This window comes from Crinia signifera, chromosome 1 (genome assembly GCF_055691185.1).
Source record: "Crinia signifera chromosome 1, ASM5569118v1, whole genome shotgun sequence".
NCBI classification, from domain to species: domain Eukaryota; kingdom Metazoa; phylum Chordata; class Amphibia; order Anura; family Myobatrachidae; genus Crinia; species Crinia signifera.
Window position 1 is genome coordinate 275,363,558 of NC_139217.1, and position 26,456 is coordinate 275,390,013.

Genomic DNA, 26,456 nt, shown 5'->3' on the forward strand with positions numbered 1-26,456 from the left:
TCTTCCTGTCTTCTTTTCCTGTAAAATTCCATGCCTTAGGTAGCACACCCTCAATACTTACCTGTAATAGTTGCAGAATTACACTCATTACAAGGAGGGTCCATTTGGTTAACACACTGTTCATATCATTAACCAGTGCGACTGACTTTCTCTCTCTTTTTTGTGTCTAACTCTATAGTGATACCTTATCACTCTCTGCCAGTCAGCACGGCACACTTGTGAATAATTGTTTATAAAAACCTTTATATATATCCAGTTAAACCTGGTGGTAACTCCCGGTCAAGTTCCCACCTCCAAATTAAATTAAATTCCTTAACATGGAACAAGCTTCGCTTTTTCCTAACGTGGCTACACCATCAACATCATTTAGCCTTAGTCAGGAATTAAATGATAGACAAAACAATTTTAAAAAATGTTTGGAAACCATGCTTAATAAGGATATCACACACATGGATACGACACAGGATGATTGGTTTAATGAATTACATAACCTTAAAACACTCCTGACAAAACAAATGAAGGCTTTTTGGAATAAAGCGACCTTTGAAAGTTACACAAAACAGCAGATAACTCCGAGGGGCCTGAGACCCAGGGTCTTTCCTTCATTTGAATTAGCGAATGAATCACTCAAAATAGAATGGGAAAAAACCCTTACAACATGTTCCCTGAATCTTATTAATATCCTGGCTAAACATGATGAAATAATGCTTAGTAAATATGCACTTGACATCTCCATCCTCAGTGACAAACTTAAAAGTTTTGAAAAATTGGATAAATTCCAAAAAACATATCACAGAATAAAAACTGAACTTGACAGCATTGAAAAAGAGGTTATAAGCCGCAAAAAAAGTAAGTTACAAAGGGACCTCAACGATTTCCAAACTAACAGAGTATATAAATGGAACTTTCCCCAAAAAAGGAAACCCATGGACTCTGCTAGAGGCTATACTACCTCAGAATTAGACTCATCTGAGAGTGACCATTCTGAAACCCCCCTCTCCGTCAGATCTAGGCGGAATTTTTTAGGGGTCAGTCCCAGGACTGCCAGAGACAGCCTGGGACAAGATTCAAGAGAACCAGGAGGGGAAAGAAGAGGAAAGAGGGGTCCCAGGGATTGGCGAGAAGATCGCAGAGAGACCAGACGCTATCGGAGATAGCCCCCAATGATTCCCTCAGAATAGTCAATTTAACCCCCCATGTATTGTCCGAAGCCCAGATCTCTGTATTAAATAAGGGACTCAGCTTCTCCCCCACAAAACCTATGAACAGATTTGAGTGTGAAAAAGATCTTCATTTGTTTATAAGGAAACTTCTCCTCAAAAAATTCTACAAAAAGAAAAAAGATAACTATCCTGATACTGTAATCTCACAGGAAAATAGAGATCCACGTCAGCCCCGTATCGATTCCTTCTTTGATACCCAAGACAGAGAGATATTACAACTGTTGGAGGAATTGTCAGAGGAATGCGAGAGCACAGACCCCAATAACCCCTCCCAGTCGGAATCAACTAAGAACTTGCTGAAACTCAAAAGAAAATCCACCTTCCTTCCTGATATCTCTATATGCCCACAAGCAAAGGTATTTTTAGAGATGGTCAGCAGAGAATTAGACCAGATTGAAATGAACAAACCTTTTTGCAACTTTGGGGATAACATCACCAATGAAGAAAGGAGGGCTCTGCAAGAGATAAAAGATTGGGAGGACACGATAGTGAAACCTTCTGACAAAGGGGGGAACATCGTGCTCTGGGGCATAGATTCCTACAGGAAGGAACTGAAAAAACAACTCCAAGATGAGACATGTTATAAGGCTCTTACCTTCAACCCTACTCAGAACTATTTGGAATTATACCAAAAAATCCTAGCAGAAGCAAGATACAATGGGATTATCACCAAGTCCCAATTTGAGTTTTTGGAGGTCAAAACAGTGAGGATCCCCACGCTGTACCTACTGCCGAAAATTCACAAAAATGAGGACAACCCACCGGGTCGACCTATTGTGTCGGGGATAGGGGGCCTCACTGAGAAGGCGAGTCAATTCGTCGACTTCTTCCTGCGGGAATACGTTTTCACTTTGCCCTCATATGTTAGGGACACGATGGATGTCCTTAACAAAATACAGGGCATCATCCTGAACCCTGATTGCTGGCTCATTACGTGCGACGTGGAAAGCCTGTATACCAGCATTATACATCAGAATGGTATACAGGCTGCCGAATACTTTTTGAGTATGGAGAGGGACCTACCGCTCAACTCCTTCATTATCCAACTCTTACGTTTTGTTCTGACTCGCAACTTTTTCATATGTGAGGACCGCTTCTACCTCCAGGTGCGGGGGACTGCGATGGGGAGCACTTGTGCCCCCACGTATGCCAACCTGTACCTTGGATGGTGGGAGCGGGAGCATGTATTCACTGACCAAAATGACAGGTTCACAGTACACATATTGATGTGGCTCAGGTACATTGATGACCTGCTGATACTATGGGAAGGGGACATAGCTCTGTTTATGACATTCCTGGAGGTTCTAAACACCAATGACCTAAACCTAAAACTTACCTGTCATGTGAGCCAGAAAGAGGTCGAATACCTGGACCTCCGCATCAGCGTCGGCACTGATGGGTCACTGGTCACTGACCTCTTCCGAAAGAGTACAGCAACCAACTCGCTACTCCATAATGAAAGCGCACACTTTCCACCAGTCCGAAAGGGCCTACCCAAGGGCGAATATCTCAGGACAAGGCGTAATTGTTCGGAAGATACCACATATGAGAAGCGAGCAGACGAACTGGACCTCAGACTCATTAGTAGAGGTTATAGTAAGAGATCCGTACACAAGGCCAGGAGAGAAGTACAGAAATATAAGCGAGAACAGCTGTTGGTTCCAAACAAACAAAAAGAGACTAATGACAATGATAAAACCAGATTTATCGGCACATTCTGCCAGGAATGGCGTCAAGTGCAAGGGGCACTCAATAAACATCTCGGAATCCTTAAGAGTGACAAGGACCTTGATGAGATATTGGGTGACCGCATTGACATAAGCTGGAGGAGATGCCAGAACATCAGGGACCACTTAGTACAAAGCCATTTTGAGAAACCCACCAAGGCTAAAATTCGCAAAAAGGGCACACTCAAATGTGGGACGTGCAAAGTCTGCATTTACATAGCACCCCGCAACACATATACGGACAGATACGGGAAAGTGCACAGGATCAATCAATACATCACCTGTGATACCCCAGGGGTTATATACAATTTGGAATGCCCCTGCGGGAAACATTACATCGGCAAAACTAAAAGGCCATTTAAGACCCGTCTGTCAGAGCATTTAGCCAGTATTAAATATGCCCAAAGAGATAACCAAAATGGCAAGACCCTGACACCAGTGGCCAAGCATTTTCTCAAATACCACCAGGGAAACACTAAGGGCCTCCAAGCATACGGGATGCTACAGGTAGTACTGGGCACCCGAAGGGGTGACATTGATAAAGAACTACTCAAGCAAGAAACCCGATTGATTTTTCTCATGCAGACCCTGGTCCCCTCAGGCCTGAATGAGGAGAACATATACACGGTCTTTCTATGACCAATGTCAACTGTCACTTCACTAAGAAGCAATAGGGAAGCTCTCCCTACATGCCAATTAACTACATGTATGCGATCAGTTGCATACACATCATGAAGCCGAACTGCGTGCACTGATCTCATTTGATTTCTACCTCACCAAATTCACTCAACCGATCAATAGCCATGGGGTCACTGAGGTCTCATGTAATTACGTGTGTACTTGACACAGGCGAGTAACACATGTACCTGTTATATTAACGCGCTGATGTATTATTTGTCCATCTTATGGGGTATTTTTCCCTCACTCTCATTTAAATCCCCTATTTAGATGTAATGGCATCCTGAATATTTTACAAATTATTATCTAATTATTACTCTTGTATTTTCTATGTATTCATATCATTTTATAAATGGGATGACAAGGACTAAACACCTTGCACATACTCACAATTTTCACCCCATTTCAACCCCCCACTCATCCTGGCCCATGGCTGGCCCAAACATGAATCACACATTTATCACAGGGGTTATACCTCGAATCCTTATCTACCCTAACCCTCATCACGGTTTTTCTGTTTTTTCACTTTAGTTGCTTTCACATTTAACACGTTTTATTTTATGCACTACTCTGGGTATTATCACTCCCTACATGTTAATCAACTCATGACATTGTCACTGGAGTCAATCACAAGTGAATTTAGCAGCACTACCAGTAACTTCTTTACATTTTATATTTTTTATATTTTTTACTTTATTTAGTCTATTGTCACTTTTATTCTTATATTTATATTTATTTTTATTCTTTACTTTTTCTTATTTCTGAATTTGATTAAATATAAAATAAGAAGCGTCCCTTCTCACGAGTTCCGCGAAATCTGATGAATAGAATATGTTATACGTATTCATACTCACGATCACATATTATTCATGAACCTTTCAGCACTACACCAATCCAATACACTAATAGAGTATTTCTGCCCCTCAGTAACTGAGACAAACAGTCCCCGCGTTTTATACACTACATAATTCAGAATCTTGCAAGGTGATGTGCACCGATGTACCTAATAGCAGGGGAGCATATACTGCTCACACACCCATGGCCAGATACATCATCAGCTAAGCTCAAGTACCTAACTGATCCCATAATCCAACTATATTATGAGCTCGAACTATGTAAAATTAAAAGTGTTTCTTCTAGTTAGCCCCTCACAATCTAATGAGCAGAATATGATAAAAATATTCACACTCACGGTCATTTACTATCCAGGAACCTTTCACGTTCAGCACTACGCTAATTCAATACACTAACGTTAGCAGTTTGTCTTTCAAATATAAAGACAAACAGTCTCTGCGTCCTTCACGCCATACATTCAGAACCTTGCAAGGTGACATACATTGATGAGCCCTATAGCAGTGGGGCATATACCGCCTATACACTTATGGCTAGATACACCACCAGCAAAGTTTAAATACCCTACTGACCCCACAATTAAGCCATGTATCTTTGCATATACTGCAATACATAGAGGGATTATCATTTTTGATACCTGCCATTAGATGCTCATAAAAACTCTCACTGGTTGACATGGGACATGTCGACCAGTCATAGTGTCAGCAAGTTACAAACGCGCAGAACTTTAGTGTATTTGTACACATATTACAACCGATACACGGGTACAATTGTACAAGATCTCTGATTATCGGTGCATTGAAACCTCTTAGGTCGACACGTAAGATGTCGACCAGCAGTAAAATCATCATTTACGAATAGCAGCGAGTGGTCTCTGACTCAACATAGACCTGTTCTATTAACAAGCACTTACCCCATGAGCATATTATATCCAACATCCAATAAGACTTTCTTACGAGCACAATGTTTTCCACATTAACAGTAAGATATACGCGTCATAGAGTTACACCAATGACGAACAGGGGGAGGAACACACCCCCGTTCAGCTCATGAATATTCAACAGATAGGAGGAATAAAAGGAGCTTCCGGGCGCCCACCGGGTGGTCCTGAGGAAGCGTTCACTGCGAAGCGTACGCTGACCGTCTTGACACACTCAGTGTGTTTAAAAACCCCCTCTTCCCCTCCCCACTTACAATGTTGAAATTTACTTGTATTGCTGCGCACAAACTGTGAGCGGTCCTGCCCGACGACTGACACGCTAGTCTGGCGCCAGACTTAGCGCGGTCAGGACGAGCTGATTGAACGAGGCAAGTGCATTCCTGCACACCTCGAATTTGGTTCACCAGCCGGCAGCACTTATTAGCGGTAGCGGTTACCTGGGCTGAGGGCAGCACTATTAGAGGATTGTCCTCAATAGGTGCGTGCCTCACCCCCACTTATTACTTTCTAACTGCATGAGATTGCATGAGATAGTATCTGTATCATGTCAAATTGATTTACAGAGACCTTTGTCATTACGCCGTATACAGGAGAATATCTACTCCTCCATTACTTACCTGTGAAAAAGGCTAATCTGTAAATACACACCTTTAGGATTGGGTTCACCAGCCCTTCAAACACCTGTGAAACATTAGTGGACATTTAGGTTGAGGGCAGCACTACTTGAGGACTGTCTTCAATAGGTGCGTGCCTTACCCTCATTCCACCTACTATCTCCCTATAAGTAGGCTGATATTTTTGACCAACATAACCGCTATCTGTCCGTAAAGTAAGGACAAAATCCGTAGTGTAAAGTATGATACTGTAGGTCCTCAAATAAAGTTTTAAGTAGTCATCCAGCAATAGCAAAGGTTAGCATGTCTTCTGTACCAATTACATAACTGACCGTACGTAGCTGCTTCTGCGAATAAATACAAAACAATCTGTCCGTAAAGTAAGGACAAAATCCGTAGTGAAAAGTGGCTGGTTAGCAATGGTTAGCGAATTTAATCCCGAAACACGGTCCTCAAGGCAAGGAGTTTTACCTGAAAAGCTAAATCTATTTTGCGAAAAAAAACGTTTAAAAAATAAAAATATAATGTAATCAACTGAGGATCGAACTACTGATACTGAGATAGTGAAGCCGTGCCTCTACCCGCTAGGCCACTATTGCCTGTGATTTTACTCCTGGCAGATGGTTAGCATGGCTTCTGCACCAATCAAATACAGTTCATGACCATCCAGTACTGTACGTCACTGAGGCTGCGAATAAAAGAAAATAACTCTGTCCGTAAAGTAAGGACAAAATCCGTAGTGTAAAGTATGATACTGTAGGTCCTCAAATAAAGTTTTAAGTAGTCATCCAGCAATAGCAAAGGTTAGCATGGCTTCTGTACCAATTACATAACTGACCATACGTAGCTGCTTCTGCGAATAAATACAAAACAATCTGTCCGTAAAGTAAGGACAAAATCCGTAGTGAAAAGTGGCTGGTTAGCAATGGTTAGCGAATTTAATCCCGAAACACGGTCCTCAAGGCAAGGAGTTTTACCTGAAAAGCTAAATCTATTTTGCGAAAAAAAACGCTTAAAAAATAAAAATATAATGTAATCAACTGAGGATCGAACTACTGATACTGAGATAGTGAAGCCGTGCCTCTACCCGCTAGGCCACTATTGCCTGTGACTTCATTCCTGGCAGATGGTTAACATGGCTTCTGCACCAATCAAATACAGTTCATGACAATCCAGTACGTCACTGCGGCTGCGAATAAAAGAAAAGAACTCTGTCCGTAAAGTAAGGACAAAATCCGTAGTGTAAAGTATGATACTGTAGGTCCTCAAATAATGTTTTAAGTAGTCATCCAGCAATAGCAAAGGTTAGCATGGCTTCTGTACCAATTACATAAATGACCGTACGTAGCTGCTTCTGCGAATAAATACAAAACAATCTGTCCGTAAAGTAAGGACAAAATCCGTAGTGAAAAGTGGTTAGCAAAAATCCGTAGCGTAAAGTCTTAACGTGGAGCATTAGTCACCCAGTGGTTAAACTATGTATTGCATGGCGTGGTACATAATGCAGGACATAACGTGATCTGCAACTCGCGAGTCAGAGCCCTCAATGGCGCGTTGTAAACCACGATGTACCAGGCCATAACTGTAGGTTGAGGGCAGCACTACTTGAGGACTGTCTTCAATAGGTGCGTGCCTTACCCTCATTCCACCTACTATCTCCCTATAAGTAGGCTGATATTTTTGACCAACATAACCGCTATCATAGGAGAATACCCACTCCTTTATTATTATCATTAGTACCTATCAAAACATTGGGGTTGTGGTGATCAGGGGGTCACACTGAGTCAGGGGAATGTCCTCCCCTTTTTATTTTGTGTGATTGTTGTATGTTTTGGTTTTATATTTCGCAGAAATTTTATACATGGATCTATTAAAAGTTATGTATTATGAGTCCAATTATTCTTAGGTGCACCAACAAAAGGCATTCTTCCTGTCTTCTTTTCCTGTAAAATTCCATGCCTTAGGTAGCACACCCTCAATACTTACCTGTAATAGTTGCAGAATTACACTCATTACAAGGAGGGTCCATTTGGTTAACACACTGTTCATATCATTAACCAGTGCGACTGACTTTCTCTCTCTTTTTTGTATCTGCCAATGTGACAATGATTAATGGTGCTGAGCATCAAGAGCCAAGGCACACTGTCTGCACAAGTGTGCAATGCATTACTGGGAGTTGACTAAGTCCCATAACACTTTGCACCATGCTCACGTGGGGTGTGGGCAGACCCGCTGGGGGGGCGATGGTGGTGGTGGACAGGGGGATGTGCGGGCAGACCTACTGATGGGGTGCAGGCATACCTGCTGATTCAGGGGGGGGGGGGTGCAGGCAGAACCGCTGCCCTAGGGAAGGGGAAAGGGGGAGGGCAGTGGTGTTGATGGGGAGGGGTGCAGACTTGCTGATGGGGGGGTTTGCGGACAGACACACTGGGGGGGAGGGTGCTGGCAGAAGGGGGGGCGCAGGGAGACCTGTGGGGGGTTGTTGGTGGTGCGGAGGGGGGGCATCGCAGGGGGATGTGCAGGCAGACCCACTGATGGGGGGGTTTGCATGCAGACACGCTGTACATGGGGGGGTGTGGCTTTGCGGGCAGCCCCACTCGCGAGGGGGGGTTTGCGGGCAGACACGCTTTTGGGGGGTGCGGGGAGACTCACTGGCAGACCCTAAGGCAGAAACTATGTGTGTATAACGCTGTTACTCTTGTAACCCCACCCAGCGTTATACACACAGGGGATGAGTGACAGATCTGGATAAATATATAAGATATATATATATATATATATATATATATATATATTAATTCCCCCCCCCCCCCCTGCAGTTGACCATTGAACAAGTTTATACTGCTTTTACTCTGTGTTTTGACAGTTTAATATTCTTCTTTGCAGTTTGCGGCCAATAATGACAAGTAGGAGGGGGCCCCCCTTTCTAAAGTGCCCTGGGCCCCCCAAAGGCTTAAACCGGCTCTGACACTGTCCATGAACACTAAAAACAGAAGGCAGATATTAGCACATATATATTGTTACTTACCATGTTCCAATGGTGACCGATATTGAAAACACTGTAGTGACAACCTCTGAATCAGGCCCATTGTTAACAATTTTGAGTAGGCAGGAAAAAAAGTGGCAAAAAGACTACATGGTCCTAGCAACCAAACTATTGTTCTAATTTATCATGGTGGCCAAATTAGACAAGAACCAGCCATTTGCATCTTGCATTTATTCTGTAATGTCTTAAAGTAGGCATACACTATACAATTATCTGGCAGCTCATCTGACACATCCGGCTGGTTGCAGTCAAAATCTAGTAACGAGACTAACACAACCAATTGTGTCTGTCTCCCACATCTGTGCTAAACTACAAATGTTCAGTGGTAGTATAACCCCAATTGGAATGAAGACATTACTTTGTACTGAGGCTCAGGTCTGGCAGTCCTACAAACACAGTTTTAGCAGTCACTGCAGTGCACTCCCCAAATATTATCATAAACTCGCCATCTGGTATCCCCAGGACCACTTTACAGTTCAGCCAAACAAACCTTAACTTAGCTTATCACTTAAATTCTAACTAATAAATAAGACACGGACACAAAGTGCTGGCGTTTCAAAAATGAATGTCAAATTTATTTTTGACGGGTGCCGGATGGGTTCCCAACAGTCGGGATCCCGACAGTCATTTACCCGACGTTGGCATCCCGACTGTCAAAACGCCGGCAGCCGAGTGACCGACGGCCACCAGCTATTTTCCCTCGTGGGGGTTCACGACCCCCATAGAGGGAGAATAGAATAGGTGGCTCGGGAAGCGAGCCACCGTGCCCGCAGCGTGGCGAGCACAGCGAGCCCGCAAGGGGCTTTTTTGCACTCGCCATGCTGTCTGACTCCGGGCAGTCGGGATCCCAACGTCGGGATAATGACTGTCGGGATCCCGACTGTCGGAGTCCCATACCACACCCTTTTTGACAATTAACTAAAACTATAATTGGTGGCGGCACCAAAGAACGGTCACTATAGGAAAGTGGGGTTATAGATGACTCCACATCCCATCGCTGGTGATCACTCTCCCAGGTCATCCACCTCGGCAGGTGACAGACGATGCCAAGGGAGATCGCACCCCACTATCTACACACACACAAGATCTTAAAAGGATGACCGTTCTTTACCGCCGCCGAAGAAGAGAGAAAATAGGGAAGGGTGGGTGGGGCTTCTCAGGACAGAGTGACTCACATCTAGCATGTGACTTCCTTGCCCTATCTAAAACCCTCACCCTGCTCTGATAGGCCTTGTGCCCATCCTAATCAGCATGTCACAAGACACCTTCCAAGTGTAACCTGGGGAACCTATCAGCGGTTAATGTTCCCTTACTGCTTACTCAGCATTCGTGATTCTTAAACTCGCCATCTGGTATCCCCAGGACCACTTTACAGTTCAACCAAACAAACCTTAACTTAGCTTATCACTTAAATTCTAACTAATAAATAAGACACGGACACAAAGTGCTGGCGTTTCAAAAATGAATGTCAAATTTATTTTTGACAATTAACTAAAACTATAATTGGTGGCGGCACTAAAGAACGGTCACTATAGGAAAGTGGGGTTATAGATGACTCCACATACACACCATCGCTGGTGATCACTCTCCCAGGTCATCCACCTTGGCAGGTAGCTTGGCCATCCCCTGGACAGAAGCATGGCCGATGACAGGCGATGCCAAGGGAGAGCGCACCCCACTATCTATACACACACAAGATCTTAAAAGGATGACCGTTCTCAGGGGCAAACGCAGGATTTTCAGAAGGGGGTTTCCAGAGGGGCGGAGCAAAGCACGGAGACGGACACTTAGGTGACCCAGTATATGCCGGGTCAGTTAAAGTATTATAGATAGACCAAATGTATATAAATAATAATAATTAAAAATTGTGTATATATATATATATGTATATATATATATATATATACATATACATACAGGGGCATCAACAGCAGTGTAGGCCCCTGGGCATAACAATGTATTGGGGCCCCTACCGATCCTCCAGCGGTAGGGGTGGGGGGTGCTTTGATGTCCCGCGGGTGGTAGGGGGTATTATATGAACCGCTCAGCATGTACGGCCTGGATCAGTAATTTCCACTAATTACCCCATTACTGTACAGATGGTGGGAGATGGGGTGGGAGAAGGGGGCATTTGGCTGAATGAAGGGGCCCTGATAAATAACTTCCAGGGTGGTAGAGGATGTTTAATATGCAGAGGAGGGGTGTATAGTGGAGGGTGCTTATTATTCATAATTTTCTGGTGGGAGGACAGCCTGCTTGACTGCAGATATCTCCAGTTTCCGGGAACAGATTTCTTAGATTTTAATGGAATTAAAAACTAGAGAATCTCACCTACCAAATGGTATTGGGGACTAGGGGATCAGAGTTCAGGAGGCACAGCAATCAGCCAACGAGTATATAAAACTACATACCAGGTGTGTGGAGCTGGAGCAGTAACCAGCAGCTGGAAGGCTGATATCTCTGGTTCTGGACAGAGTAGAGACAAGCTACTAGTGTCCACCAATGGGGGAGAGTCCCAGCTTTTGGAATATACCCTCAGAAAAACTCTAAGTCAGACAGAACCTGAAATATCTGACTGGGAAGAGCAATTAACAGGCTTGGATGGGGACCACTGCTTTGAAGTCAGATATCTCTGGTTCCCAAGGGCCGATTTTTAAAATTCTTGTACCCATGGAAAGAGGGGACACTCAGCTTTCAGCATAGGGCCCCTAGACTCCTGGGGGGTTCCTGAGTACTCAAAAACCCCCCCTGCGTGTGCTACTGGTTCTTTACCGCCAAAGCTAGGCCCTAAGCCGCAGAACCGCCACCACTAGACACAAAACGCTCAGCACTGTTGGTCCAACCAACCAAAAACATCTCCCAAAAACAGAGCCACGCCCTCCGGGCTCAAATGAACGCCATCGCTTCTATACAGCGCAATCCGCTGAAAGCTGATGGTGTCATGGTGAATAACACCCCCGCCATTGGTCAGCAGATACCTCTCAACTGCAGCATTCACTTTCTTCCGCAAACGCTCCAGGCGGGGGCAGGAAACAGCATTTCTCCATACTCTCCTGGAGATAATGGAGGACCAAACTAACCTACACGTAGGCAAACACTGCGCAATGATCACGGACTATCACTGAGCGTAGCTCAAGAGCGGATACCCGCCCTAAATCATTACCACCCAGGTGGAAAATAATAATTCTCGGGACTCCGAATCTCCGCAGGGCTCGAATCAGCCCGGCCTGCAGTCCATTCGACAGCATACCTCTCTCACCCAGCCACCTAACAACCCCAGACTGAGGAAACACACATAAATCAGAGGCGATGGTCGCCCGGGAGGCCCAAAACACAAATTAATGGCCCATCATCCACACGGACTTAACGTCCTGTCGACCTGAAATATGTATAGAGAGGTTAGAGAGCTGTCGGCATACTGGCACACCGCATTCAAAACACCATACATGTTAAGAGAGAGATAAAATAAAAACCGTGGCCGACCAGCTCTTGAGGCACAAAACACACCGCCTGGAGTAAACTAACAAGTACACCATGCCAGATTGTGATTAAAGCCAAAAGCAGCCCCAATCCTAAAGGAATGCGACCCAAATTCCTTCGGATCGAGACCCGTGGCCTCCAGCGCCCGCCCCAAGACGTGACAAAACTGGTACTTGGTGAGCGGCGACCCATCCTCATGCATCAGCCATGCGCCAGGTAGGTCCGGGCGCACCTGTGCGAAGGCCGAAACCAACGCTACTGGGCACGCCCCTTCCACTGTGCACGGGAGCAAGGACAGCCACCGCCCCCTCCTAGCCTGGTCTGTCTTAGAACGTCGCAGGTGACACAGCACCGAATCAGCTTGGACCACCAGGTCATCCACGACCAATGGTGAGGGGGCACGTTTTGACGGCGCCACCAGCTCCCCGACCCTGAAGGCCCCGTGATATGCCATCACGTACACCGTGCGGAACAAAAGGACCTCATAATAAGGCCAACAAATGTCCCTCAGGGCGCCCAGCAGAGCTGGAAGCAACGACATATCAATAGGGCGCCTGCAGTCCGGGAGAGCCGGTGTGGCCCTCCGCCAACCTCGCAATGCCCTGGACACCAAAAATGACCGGGAGGGGTCCGCCCTACCCTGCAATGAGGAGAAAAAAGATACCCCTGACAAGGTCCTGCGCACGGAGGCAACAGAGCGACCCATGGAGTACAAACTCCAAACAAAGGCCACCATGGCCGCCTCAGGTGTCTTACCTGTCTGGGGGGCGGACAGCCGGAACTGCTCCCACTCGTGCCATCCTGCCTGATAGCAATGGAGCATCCTTGGTGCGATAGCCCGCATGGCTAGCCCCTCCATTCCGGCCTGATCATCTGCCAAATATAAGAGGAACAGTGTTCACCAACAAGGGAGGCATCAGGTGCCAGGGCCCGGAACTTAACCCAGTCAGCCCTGGACAGAGCATCTGCCACGGAGTTCTCCACCCCGGGAACATGTTTTGCCACAAACTGCACATTGAGCAGTAGGCATCGCAGCACCAGACGCGCCAGCAGCCTAACCACCGGCAGAGAGGCTGCCCCCTGCCGGTTGACTGACTGCACTACTCCCAAATTGTCGCACCAGAAAACAATACTGGAATTGCGCAGCCTGTCCCCCCAAAGCTCCAACGCCACCACAATGGGAAACAGTTCCAGGAGGAGCAGATTTTTTGTGAGCCCTTCCATAACCCACTCCACAGGCCACGGTGCAGCACACCACGACCCATGCAAATAGGCACCGAAACCCCCCCCCCCTCCGCGCGGCGTCAGTAAACAATTGCAACTGCGTGTTTGAGCAGGTGGGGGCGGGCCATATTAGGACTCCGTTAAACTGCTCCAGGAAGGTCAGCCATACGTGCAAGTCCCTCTTCAGCTCAGCTGACAGCTGTACATAGTGAAGGGGATGCCTGATGCCTGCCATGGACCTCTCCAGTTTCCTGCAGAAAACTCGTCCCATGGGTATAACCCTGCAGGCAAAGTGTAGCAGGCCTAGCAGTGACTGGAGTTGGCGCAATTGTAGTTTGCCAACTGCTGAAAAAGGTCCTGCATGTAAGACAGTAATAGGCCACAATGAGGTGAGTCTGCGGGGCCCACGCACAGGAAATCATCCAAATAGTGGGCCACCCCGTCTATCCCGGATCCCGACTCCATGCACCAGTGCAGGAAGCTGCTAAAGCACTCAAAATATGCGCACGAAATAGAGCAGCCCATCGGCAGGCACCTGTCCACATAGAAGCCAGTGGGGAGGCGAAAGCCCATGAACCGAAATGATTCCGTGTGTAGGGGGAGCAAGCGAAAGGCGGACTCAATATCCACCTTGGCCATGAGAGCCCCCCGGCCATGACCACGCACCATCTCAAGCGCCTGTTCAAAAGACTGGTACTGGACGCGACACAAATCCTCTGGGATCGCGTCGTTAACCGAGCTACCAGGGGGGTGGGATAAGTGCTGGATAAGCCTAAACTTACCCGTGGCCTTTTTGGGAACCACCCCCACCGGAGATAGGATCAGCCCCAGTATGGGAGGGTACGGGAAAGGGCCGACCATCCTGCCTAAGCTAACTTCTTTGGCAACCTTCTCTAAGACGACCCCCGGCATTTGGATAGGAGACTTTAAATTACGGGGAGCGGAAGTTGAAACCTCCCCCTTTATAGGGAGGATGAAACCCGAACGGAAACCAGATTCCAAGAATACGGCCTCACCCCTGCGCGGGTACCCACTCAGCCATCCGGCCATGCGGTCCACCCGAACAGGAGAAGGGGCCTTACTGAGGGGGACCTCCGGCAGCTGCTGCCTGGGAGGGGCCACCCTGCTTTCCCTTCCTGCATTCTTTTGAGGAATGGTTACCCCAGCATTTTGTGCAGGCGTGTTTGAACTTGCAACTGGCACCCAGGGCGCAGCCGGCTCCGTTAAAGGCGAAGCAGTGTCCGGCGGGGGCGCCCCCCGCCCTCCCTCGAAAGGGGGCGTGTGCCCTGGGGGTTGTAGGGGCAACGGCTGGTGCAGTAGTCGCAGAGGTGGATGGTTTTGGGCCCATCCAGATCTCCACATCCTTGCACCCAAAATCCATGATGTCCAACCCCGACTGTTTATGTCGGAAGTTCACATCATAGGATCGCCAGGAGGAGTCGCTCTCCGACAGGAACATCCCATGAATCATGTGCATGTAGCGCACCATGTTCATGTGTTCCTGCGGCCTTGTCTCCAGGTAACACGCGGCGAACATGAACATGCCCGTCTGCCACCGGTGATAGGTGCAATAGGCCTCCTCCCCAATTCCTCCTTTGCGGCGTGATACTCCTTCTCAGCCTGTGCAGTCATCGTGAAGAAGCTCACGTACTTGCCCTCCTTTATTCTGTCCTGGACACTGTGCCTCAAACCCCTAAGGACAGCAGTGTTTTCGCAGTGCACTACCTGACCCCTAGGGAACAGAGGGGACCCAGAACTGCCGCTTGAGCTAGAGTGCCTGCGGCGGCGCCTATGCCTGCGTCTCCTACGGGATTTCCTACCCCCTTCTTCCCCCGAGGACCTGGAATCTGACTCGCTGGACGATGAGGAGGTCCGCGCGGCCCTACGCTTGCGGTGTTTGCGCTTAGCTGATGACCCACCTGAAGTGCCCGCCGTCGGCACGAGGCTCATCTCCACAGGGGCAGTCACGATCCCACCGGGGGAGTTCCTGAAGCCACCACGTCCCTTGATGTTAGGGGAGCAGGAGTGGGGGTGACAGAGGGAGATGCCCCGCTGGGGGCTGCCGGGGGAGCCCGGTTTACAATGGATGTCAGTAGCACCATAAACTGCTGCATCCCTTCACTCCCCACTCCAGGAGGTGCCGAAGTGGCAGAGGCCTCCTGAGCCGTGCCTCCCACGGCTTCCCCAGGGGACCGTGTACTAATCCTATGCTGTGGCATGACCCTGGTTTGTCTAAGCCACTGCCGCCTAGCCAACCGTAAGGGGGACATAGCAGATAATATACCCCTGCTTGGGGTGTCCGGTGGGCCCACCGGACCTGAATCCCCCCTTTGGGCCTGCACACGCTGTGGGGCCGCCCCCCCCCCCCCGCCCCTGGGGCGACCGCTAGCCGGCCTGGGAAGCCTGGAAGGCGGGGGGGGGGGTAGACGGACGACTTCCCCCCTGATGCAGCCTAGCTGCCAATATGGGAATGCCAGAGGGGCACCCGGGGGAAGCCTGGGGAGCCCCGCCAACCCCCCCCCCCCTGCTGCACAGCGAGGGGGAGGCCAGGGCTGCAGTTGCTGGGCCAGGCCTACCAGGCCGCGATCTTGTCGCCATGAGGCCGCCCCGGGCATTGCACCAGGCAACCGCGGCGATGCGGGGGCCTAGCCCTGCATCGCGTGAACTAGCGCCGCGGGCTCTACCCCTGCCCAACCCCCCCTGCCGGGCTGTGCCTCTGGCACGTGAGCCGCGGCCTTGTCTCGCCTCCAGCAACGGGTAAGGTGCCTCACGGAGCCGCGCTGGCAGGCGAGATGCGCGAGTGGGGCGCTGCATGCTGCACAGTATTTTTAAGAGATAGGACAGGGACAGAAGGAAGAGAGGACAGGGACAGAAATCTATAAGACGAAGGAGAAAGAGGTTAGAAGAGTTTTTAGAAAGAAAGCACAGCTAAATACTTTTGCTCCAGGGAGCACTTGCCTGACTATGTAAGCGTCTCAGCTTCTCAGGACAGAGTGACTCACATCTAGCATGTGACTTCCTTGCCCTATCTAAAACCCTCCCCCTGCTCTGATAGGCCTTGTGCCCATCCTAATCAGCATGTCACAAGACACCTTCCAAGTGTAACCTGGGGAACCTATCAGCGGTTTATGTTCCCTTACTGCTTACTCAGCATTCGTGATTCTGGAACATTCTCCATTTGCAGTCCATTGTACTATAAAACTAGTCTTCCTAACTAAAACATAACAACAGATGAACATTCTATAAGCGGAACATGAAGGCCTTTATACATTCTCCTTTATTAAAGGGCCAGAGCACCTAATTTAAAATCTTTCTTAAGTCTCTTCCCAATACAGTAGTAATTTTTCTGTGTGGGCCCCTCCATCGCGATTCTCAGGATTTCCTCTATGTAGGATGGTCTTGGCACTCATAGCTAATCCATCCTCCACAGTGCCAAGGGCACTCTCTTTAGCAGGAGAGATCAAACACAGAGGTTTTAGCTGAGATTCCCTGTGCAAATATGTCAGATATGTTGTGAATACATGAGCAGTAGAGGTCACATCTATACATGAGTGCCATTACGCTGATAAACAGAACAAATTATTGGAGTGCCTGTGGAAGTGATTAGCCCAATGTTCTATTAGAGAGGTGCAACAGTATACTTTCCTTTTGACTCTTTACATTGTTCTATACATATAGGAACTACAACCATTAAAAAAAATGACATTATGGATTAAGTTTATAGAAGAAAAAAGCAAGCAACTGTACACTTGGGCCATGTGGTACAGTAGGGAGGGATTAGGTTTAGCATGTGCAGAGAGATAAAAGCTGGGCACAGTAGCGCACGCAGGGAGGGGTTTCTAAGTACCCATAACACCCACCCCCACCCAGGAGTCTAAGGAGCCTAGGCTGAAAGCTAAGGGTCCCATCTTTCCATGGGTACAAGAATTTTAAAACTCAGCCCTTGGGAACCAGAGATATCTGACTTCAAAATAATGGTCCCCATCCAAGCCTGTTAATTGCTCTTCCCAGTCAGATATTTCAGGTTCTGTCTAACGTTTAACGTTTTTCTGAGGGTATATTCCAAAAGCTGTGAGTCTCCACCTTTGATGGACACTAGTAGCTTGTCTCTACTGTTCCTAGAACCAGATATATCAGTCTTCCAGCAGCTGGTTACTGCTCCAGCCCTACACACCTGGTATGTAGTTTTATATACTCGTTGGCGGATGGCTCTGCCTCCTGAACTCTGATCCTCTAGTCCCCAATAGCATTTGGTAGATGGGATTCTCTAGTTTTTAAGTTCAATTAAAATCTAGGAAATCTATTTCGGGACCTGGAGATATCTGCAGTCAAGCAAGCTGTCCTCCCACCAGAAAATTATGAATAATAAGCCCACTCCACTATACACCCCTCCTCTGCATATTAAACATCCTGTACAACCCTGGAAGTTATGTATCAGGGCCCCTTCATTCAGCCCAAAGCCCTTCTCCCACCCCATCTCCCACCATCTGTACAGTAAAGGGGTAATTAGTGGAAATTACTGATCCAGGCCCTATATGCTGAGCGGTTGATATAATACCCCGTACCACCCGCAGGACATAAAAGCTTCCCCCACCCCTACCGCTGGAGGATCGGTAGGGGCCCCAATACATTGCTATGCCCAGGGGTCTACACTGCTCATATATATATATATATATATATATATATATATATATATGTGTATATAATTATTATTATTTATATACATTTTGTCTATCTATAATACTTTAACTGACCCAGCATATACTGGGTCACCTAAGAGTCCATCTCCGTGCTTTGCTCCGCCCCTCTGGAAACCCCCTTCTGTAAATCCTGCGTTTGCCCCTGGGGTACACACTTGCACACCTTCTTCACAGCTGACGGGGGATGTCGCTAGTGACCCGTGGGAGCATCATGGATACTGTACATACTATAGGATCTACCCGATATGTTGCTCTGATTCATGGGATTGGGCAACATATAATCTAGTTTTGGGAGAGTTTTCCCATTTTTTTAAAGCAGCAATCAATTACAAGGCAAATTCAACCCGTTTTTTTTTTTTTGTTCAGTGTAAATGATTGCCCCGTTAAAAAAAAATGGAAAACTCTCCCAAAATTTTGCACTTTCTGATTCTCACACCCTATTACATTTGGCCCATAGTCTACTCAACTGAAACACCTACCACCACTACCCCCCCCCCCTCACCAGTAGCGCACGCAGGGGGGGTTTCTGAGTACCCAGAAACCCCCCCAGGAGTCTCGGGCCTTAAGCTGAAAGCTGAGGGTCCCCTCTTTCCATGGGTACAAGAATTTTAAAAATCGCCCCTTGGAAACCAGAGATATCTGACTTCAAAGCAGTGGTCCCAATCCAAGCCTGTTAATTGCTCTTCCCAGTCAGATATTTCAGGTTCTGTCTGACATAGAGTTTTTCTGAGGGTATATTCCAAAAGCTGGGATTCTCCCCCTTTGAGGGACACTATTAGCTTGTCTCTAATGTTCCCAGAACCAGAGATATCAGCCTTCCAGCAGCTGGTTACTGCTCCTGCTCCACACACCTGGTATGTAGTTTTATTTACTCATTGGCAGATTGCTCTGCCTCCTGAAATCTGATCCCCTAGTCCCCAATTCCATTTGGTAGGTGGGATTCTCTAGTTTTTAATTCCATTAAAATCTAAGAAATCTATTTCTGGGAACTGGAGATATCTGCAGTCAAGCAAGTGGTCCTCCCACCAGAAAATTATGAATAATAAGCCCACTCTACTATACACCCGTCCTCTGCATATTAAACATCCTCTACCACCCTGGAAGTTATGTATTAGGGCCCCTTCATTCAGCCCAATGCCCCATTCTCCCACCCCATCTCCCACCATCTGTGCAGTAAAGGTGTAATAAGTGGAAATTACTCATCCAGGCCCTACATGCTGAGCGGTTGATATAATACTCCCTACCACCCGGGGGACATCAAAGCTTCCCCCACCCCTACCGCTGGAGGATCAGTAGGTGCCCCAATACATTGCTATGCCCATTTAGCCCTTTTATCAAGACCAGGTCTTGATAAAAGGGCTAAATCCCCTGAAACGTTGACCACATACAGTTGTCGCGTACTTTATTTCATTGATTCATCTCCGAGTGACATCCCTTCCTGGACAGTATGGGGGAAATTTACCAATATAAAAAACCTAGTTTTTCGTATTGGTTGTTTCCCTACGACTGCATACGACTGTTTAAGTCGTATGCAAAGTCGTGTTCCGGAGGGGGATTTACAAAGCAGTCAGATACGACTGCTTTGTAACCCTCCGATGGTGTAATGATTCGTATTAGCGGCCGTATATACGGCCGCTAATACGAATTATTTCTAGCAGTCTGCACGGATCAAGTCAGATCCGTGCAGGCTGCAAGGTGTAAAAAAAAATAGAAAAATAAATAAATTAAAAAAAAAAACGGCGTGGGGTCCCCCCCACAGCCATAACCAGCACCAGGCTGAAGGAGCCGGGGCCGGTAATTAAAAATCAGGGAGCCCGACAAATAGGGGTTCCCCGATTTTTAACAACCAGCCCCAGGCTCCAGGTCCGGGGCTGGTTCCCAAAATACGGGGGACAAAATGAGTAGGGGTCCCCCGTATTTTAAGAACCAGCCCCAGGCACAACCAGCCGGCAGGGTAATGTCACAGCCGGGGGACACTTATAATATAAGGTCCCGCGGCCAAAACATTCTCCCTACCGACCAGTCAGCCTGGCCAGGGGCCCTGGGGGAGTGGGGACCCCCCCAATGAAGGGGTCCCCCCCCTCCAGGACTTACCTGACCAGGCTGAAGCCTGGTGCTGTCCTCGATGCCCCTGGGCGGTGGGCATCGAGCTGATAAATGTTGTAAAAAATAGATAAACCATTGTTTTTTACTGTGGCACTACAAGTGCCAGCAAGCCTCCCCAGCAAGCTGGGACTTGGAGAACCACAAGTCCCAGCCTGCTGGGCATTAAAGGGCCCGCTGGCACTTGTAGTTCTACAGTTAAAAAAATAGTGCACAAAACACACTGACACACTTTTAAAATAAAACTTTATTACACACAAAGCCCACACATACTAATACTTACCTATCTTCTTCCCATAGGTCGCCCTGGTCCTGTGTCGGCGTCTTCTGGTCCTGTGTCGTCTTCTTCCTCCATGTCGACCGTCGCTGTCGGCGATGGTGTCCCCGTCCGGATCCGAAGAAATCCATTTGGGAAGCTGTGGAAGGAAACCATACTCACCTGTCCCAGCGCGACGTAGTCCAGGTAAGGGTCTTTGCAAAAAAATAAACCGAAAACCCCGAAACCAAACCGGACACGACGGAGACGCACGGTGTGTTTACATTGTGCGGCTCCGCCTCCCGAATGCCGCTATTGGCCGCCTTGCGGCCTAGCGGCCAATAGCGGCATTCGGGAGGCGGAGCCGCACGATGTAAACAAACACACGTGCGTCTCCGTCAGTCCGGTTTGGTTTCGGGGTTTTCGGTTTATTTTTTTGCAAAGACCCTTACCTGGACTACGTCGCGCTGGGACAGGTGAGTATGGTTTCCTTCCACAGCTTCCCAAATGGATTTCTTCGGATCCGGACGGGGACACCATCGCCGACAGCGACGGTCGACATGGAGGAAGAAGACGACACAGGACCAGAAGACGCCGACACAGGACCAGGGCGACCTATGGGAAGAAGATAGGTAAGTATTAGTATGTGTGGGCTTTGTGTGTAATAAAGTTTTATTTTAAAAGTGTGTCAGTGTGTTTTGTGCACTATTTTTTTAACTGTAGAACTACAAGTGCCAGCGGGCCCTTTAATGCCCAGCAGGCTGGGACTTGTGGTTCTCCAAGTCCCAGCTTGCTGGGGAGGCTTGCTGGCACTTGTAGTGCCACAGTAAAAAACAATGGTTTATCTATTTTTTACAACATTTATCAGCTCGATGCCCACCGCCCAGGGGCATCGAGGACAGCACCAGGCTTCAGCCTGGTCAGGTAAGTCCTGGAGGGGGGGGACCCCTTCATTGGGGGGGTCCCCACTCCCCCAGGGCCCCTGGCCAGGCTGACTGGTCGGTAGGGAGAATGTTTTGGCCGCGGGACCTTATATTATAAGTGTCCCCCGGCTGTGACATTACCCTGCCGGCTGGTTGTGCCTGGGGCTGGTTCTTAAAATACGGGGGACCCCTACTCATTTTGTCCCCCGTATTTTGGGAACCAGCCCCGGACCTGGAGCCTGGGGCTGGTTGTTAAAAATCGGGGAACCCCTATTTGTCGGGCTCCCTGATTTTTAATTACCGGCCCCGGCTCCTTCAGCCTGGTGCTGGTTATGGCTGTGGGGGGGACCCCACGCCGTTTTTTTTTTTAATTTATTTATTTTTTCTATTTTTTTACACTGTAGCCTGCACGGATCTGACTGATCCGTGCAGGCTAAAACGCAAATAGAACAGGAAAATGGTGTTCTATTTTCCTGTCGTATTTGCGTGGGTGTTTCACACCACTAAGCAGCCGTATTGTCAGTACGGCTGCTTAGTAAATCAGAAACCACCATTCTTTTGAATGGTGATTTCTGTCGTATCCTATCGATGGTGTAGGGCATTCGTATTTGTAACTACAAATACGAATGTTCCATCTTTAGGACTACGAATTGTTGTATTTTTGGGATTGTAAATCCCGAAAATACAAATTCGTAAAAAAAAGGTGTATTTCTCCCTACGAATACACCTTTTTTCTACGAATCCATTTTGGTAAATGTCCCCCTATATTTCTATATTGGATGTGCACCGGAGTCAGCTGTGATCTACCCAGGAGTGCCGGTCTCCATTAGTTCATATATATATATATATACATATATTTTATTATTATTATTATTATTATTATTATTATTTATATACATTTGGTCTATCTATAATACTTTAACTGACCCGGCATATACTGGGTCACCTAAGTGTCCATCTCCGTGCTTTGCTCCGCCCCTCTGGAAACCCCCTTCTGAAAATCCTGCGTTTGCCACTGCTCACCCCTTCCCCCATAAGGCATAGGCTACACGGGCATGGCATAGGAATTGCTGTTTGAGAACAGTATTTTTTGTTGTCTCCTAAAGTATTTTGGATACACTCCAGGTACTCAGACCCAAATGTCTGCAAGGATGTGCAACCTCCAACTCCAGCCACTGCAAATGTGCAGACTGCAGCCATCTTTATTGTGTAAGAGGATCACTGTACTGTACACACATACACCTCTTTCAGCGACACACCTTAAACACTCCCATGAGACACAACATCTCAATTAATTCTTTTACACACCCCCTGTAACCTTACAATCATTGGCCCAGAATGCCCCTTAAATGTCTTCTACTGTACCATGCATCTAAGTTTGTTCTGCAACTCTGTACAAACAAAATCATGATGCACGTGCATACAAAAAAAATTGCTCCACTGCGCCTGACATTATCATTGCGACCAACCCAGAGTGAGGTCCTATGTGTTATGTAAATGCATAGACGGCAGCCCAAATAAATGATGTGGAAGATCTGTGCCATTTTAATTTTGAATATATGAATAATATTTCATTGAAAGTAAGCTATTTACTTTTAGTTTATAAAGACTACTTTAGTTTGCCAGTTACAAGCAGTATGTAATGAGACCAAGCAAAATGGCTACCCCCTGCGGCCTTACTTCAGCAAACTTGCTTATTATAGCAATGTAGTAGAAAATTGCAACTATGCATAACAAGAAAAATTATAACAAGAAAGAGAAAGCATTCAAATTAAAGTATTTTAGTGACCACGGTCCTTTTAACATCATGTGGATATAGCAAAGCACTGTCATAAATACTGTAGGTTGCATGTTCTTCTCTGCCTAGCAGATTAAAATGTAAGAAACATATAGAAGCGTATAGTGGCAAGGTGAGCGAATATAATACATCAAAACATACTTGTCCTTGCACTTTGTGTTGACACATCAGCCCATTGTCTCTACAGAGAACCTGCAATTGCTTACTTAGGGATCCATTAATGACCTATGCTTCCAAGGGAGCCCTACAGTAATGCTTTGCATAGCAAAAGGTGTGCAAATCTTATTAGTAATACATTGGTAACTACTCATTTCATATGATTTTATTGTATAAAGGTGTTCACTTATTCCTATTCTTGTTTGTTTTTATTTATGGTTAATATATTTTTCTCATTTCATTTTGGGGAATTGCCATTAATGTAATAATGGGTTGTTTTGTGCTTTTAGGTTCTCTTTTGCTAATGATATAGCACATGGTATGGCATATCTACATCAACATAAAATATTCCATCCACGGCTTAAATCCACTAACTGTGTCATTGATGACCGATGGGTTTGTAAAATTACAGGTACACTTATTATTTGTATATTAACTGTTGAATTATAATAAATACAGTTAATATAATACGCTTGGCAGGAATGTTAGCCTCAGCTGAGTTGTGAGACTTAGAATATAGGAAGCCCTATTATTCCTATTTTATAAATTACCTCATTTTTGAACACCCCTGAGATGGTGGGCGGAGTGATCTATTGCTATATGTGTGTGGTTTGTCAGTGAGTAGATGCGCAGTGATACATTGCTTTGTATGATGGATGGAGGTAGGTCTCCCCTCTCCCCTGGTACCTGGCCAGCGCAGGAATCCAGGCAGTGGTGTCCATGCAGATGGGGGTTCCCATATGCCGCAGGGTCCCCACCGCTGACTTTCCATCTGCCGCAGGGATCCCGCTGCCTCCCCAATGCTACATGGACCCTGCTGCCCGGACCGACCCGCGCTGGTCAGGTACCGGGGAGAAAGGGGACCAATGTGGGGGCCCAGGGCAACCACCCTTGTCGCCCCTTGTATAATCAGCCACTGGTCCAATGTACCAAACGGAGATGGTGAACTCCTTTCAGAATTCCTACCGCTATAGCTATCAGGTCCTTCTCAGTAGATAAACTGCTCTTGGACATTGCACTGAACCACATCTGAGGAGATTAGCATTTGGAGATTACAGTCTAAGTGGCAATGTCATTCATGTGGTGTGGTGACCATGGTTCCGTGTTACTGTGTGGTGAGACTTTGATGGGTTTTTTAATACAGCTGAGTTGAGAGTTTTTCATTGCTAGAATCGCCCTAATAACTTACTGCAAATGACCTTTCCAAAAGAGATCTATGGATTCCTTTCTTTTGGGCAGCAAACAGTAACAACTGATTGAATAGTTTGCTAAGTGGGTGGGGGCGAATCACTCTGTTCAACATTAACCAAAAATACATCTTTGCTTAGCTCAAATTTATCTCAAAACACGTGAGGCAGCCTAGATGCATGGGAGTTATTTTATCCCCCCTTGCTGTTCAGCCATTTGTGTCAGCTGACTGTTGCAGTTGGTGGAGCAGATTTCAGCTGACCACCGGTGGTGGTGGTGGCACATGGTGGTGCCAAGCTAAAGGAAATGTCAGGAAACTCCATGGGGAGCATGTGAGAAGCATCATGGTGTCGCAGCAACTGTGGTTGAGTTCAGGGTGGCAACAAGGACACTAATAACAGGACACTAAAATGTGGTGCACAAGTAAGGAAGATAGTGCAAGTCTCCGCTGCCTGACAATGTTTTCGTTATGGCAGGGTTGCACATGACAGAAGTTCAGTCATGATGGGTGTTTGGAAATTGAGCCAAGCAGGAGGCCCCAGACTGAGAGGTACTGTAGATAATAGAAGGAATAGGGAAAGCCCCAAAAGTACTGAGTATTGTTATTAGGCTCACCAACTAATGCTAAATAATCTGCAGGAAAAGTTCATGCATCTAACTTGTTTAAGGGCCTGATTCTGATGTAGACAGAATTGCACAGACACAAGAAAGCAGCTGTGCAATACTGTACAAATAACATTCAAATGCTGTAGGCGGTGTCTGTAGGTTTACATACAAACCAGATTCAGGCCCTGTCACTGCTCATAGAAGTAGGATCAAATGATAGCTTGCCATCAATAGACCAATGCATGTTTAGCATCTATGCAATTAAACCATCAATAAGAAGCCATTAATGGTCCAATCCATCCATGGACATCTCTGCTCTGTGACACAGTAGGTGACAGGCCAATCAGGGAAGATGTGGGGCTAAGAATAACTGTGGGGAGGGTGGGCTAAACTCTGTGACCCCTGACCAAAGGATAAATAAAACACTTTGTTGCCACTATGGCTTCTGTGGTGGAGAAAGATCAGATTGGTGACAAAGCAATCAACCTTTGGTGGCAAACCATTCATGGCTGCTATCAGTGATCTGTTGCCATTGATAATGCTAGTAAGCCACTGTAGAGTAGATCATGTGAATGGGTGAACAAACGGTGAGATTTTGGCAGGAGATTTTGACTAGCTAGTCAAAATCACCTAGCAGGTTAGCCAAAATCTCTCAGGTTTTTTTCTTGCTTAGATACCAGTCATTATCGCCTAGCATAAATAGACTGTGTTTGTAAGGCAATAATAACTAGGTCATAGACTATCATTAGTTAGACAAAATTGCTGAGTCAAAATGTCAACTGCATCTAGCCAAAATCTCTTGTGCATCTAGTCAAAATTGCTTAGTCAAAACTGCTTGGCTTTAGAATAGATCCTGTTAAACATGATAGTTTTGAGAGAGACCAATGAATCAGATAATAATAGGGTGTGAGAATCAGACAGTGAGAGATTTTAGTAGAGGTT

General features: G+C 46.8%; 1 protein-coding gene across 1 annotated transcript in view; it reads left to right on the forward strand.

Moving 5' to 3' along the window:
- LOC146075184 (atrial natriuretic peptide receptor 2-like) overlaps nt 1–26,456 on the forward strand; it is a 130,734-nt gene that overhangs the window by 65,591 nt on the left and 38,687 nt on the right. Inside the window, exon 12 of the mRNA XM_083184159.1 lies at nt 24,011–24,132. Within this exon, the coding sequence (XP_083040285.1) occupies nt 24,011–24,132 (122 nt within the window). The remainder of the gene's footprint in view (nt 1–24,010; nt 24,133–26,456) is intronic.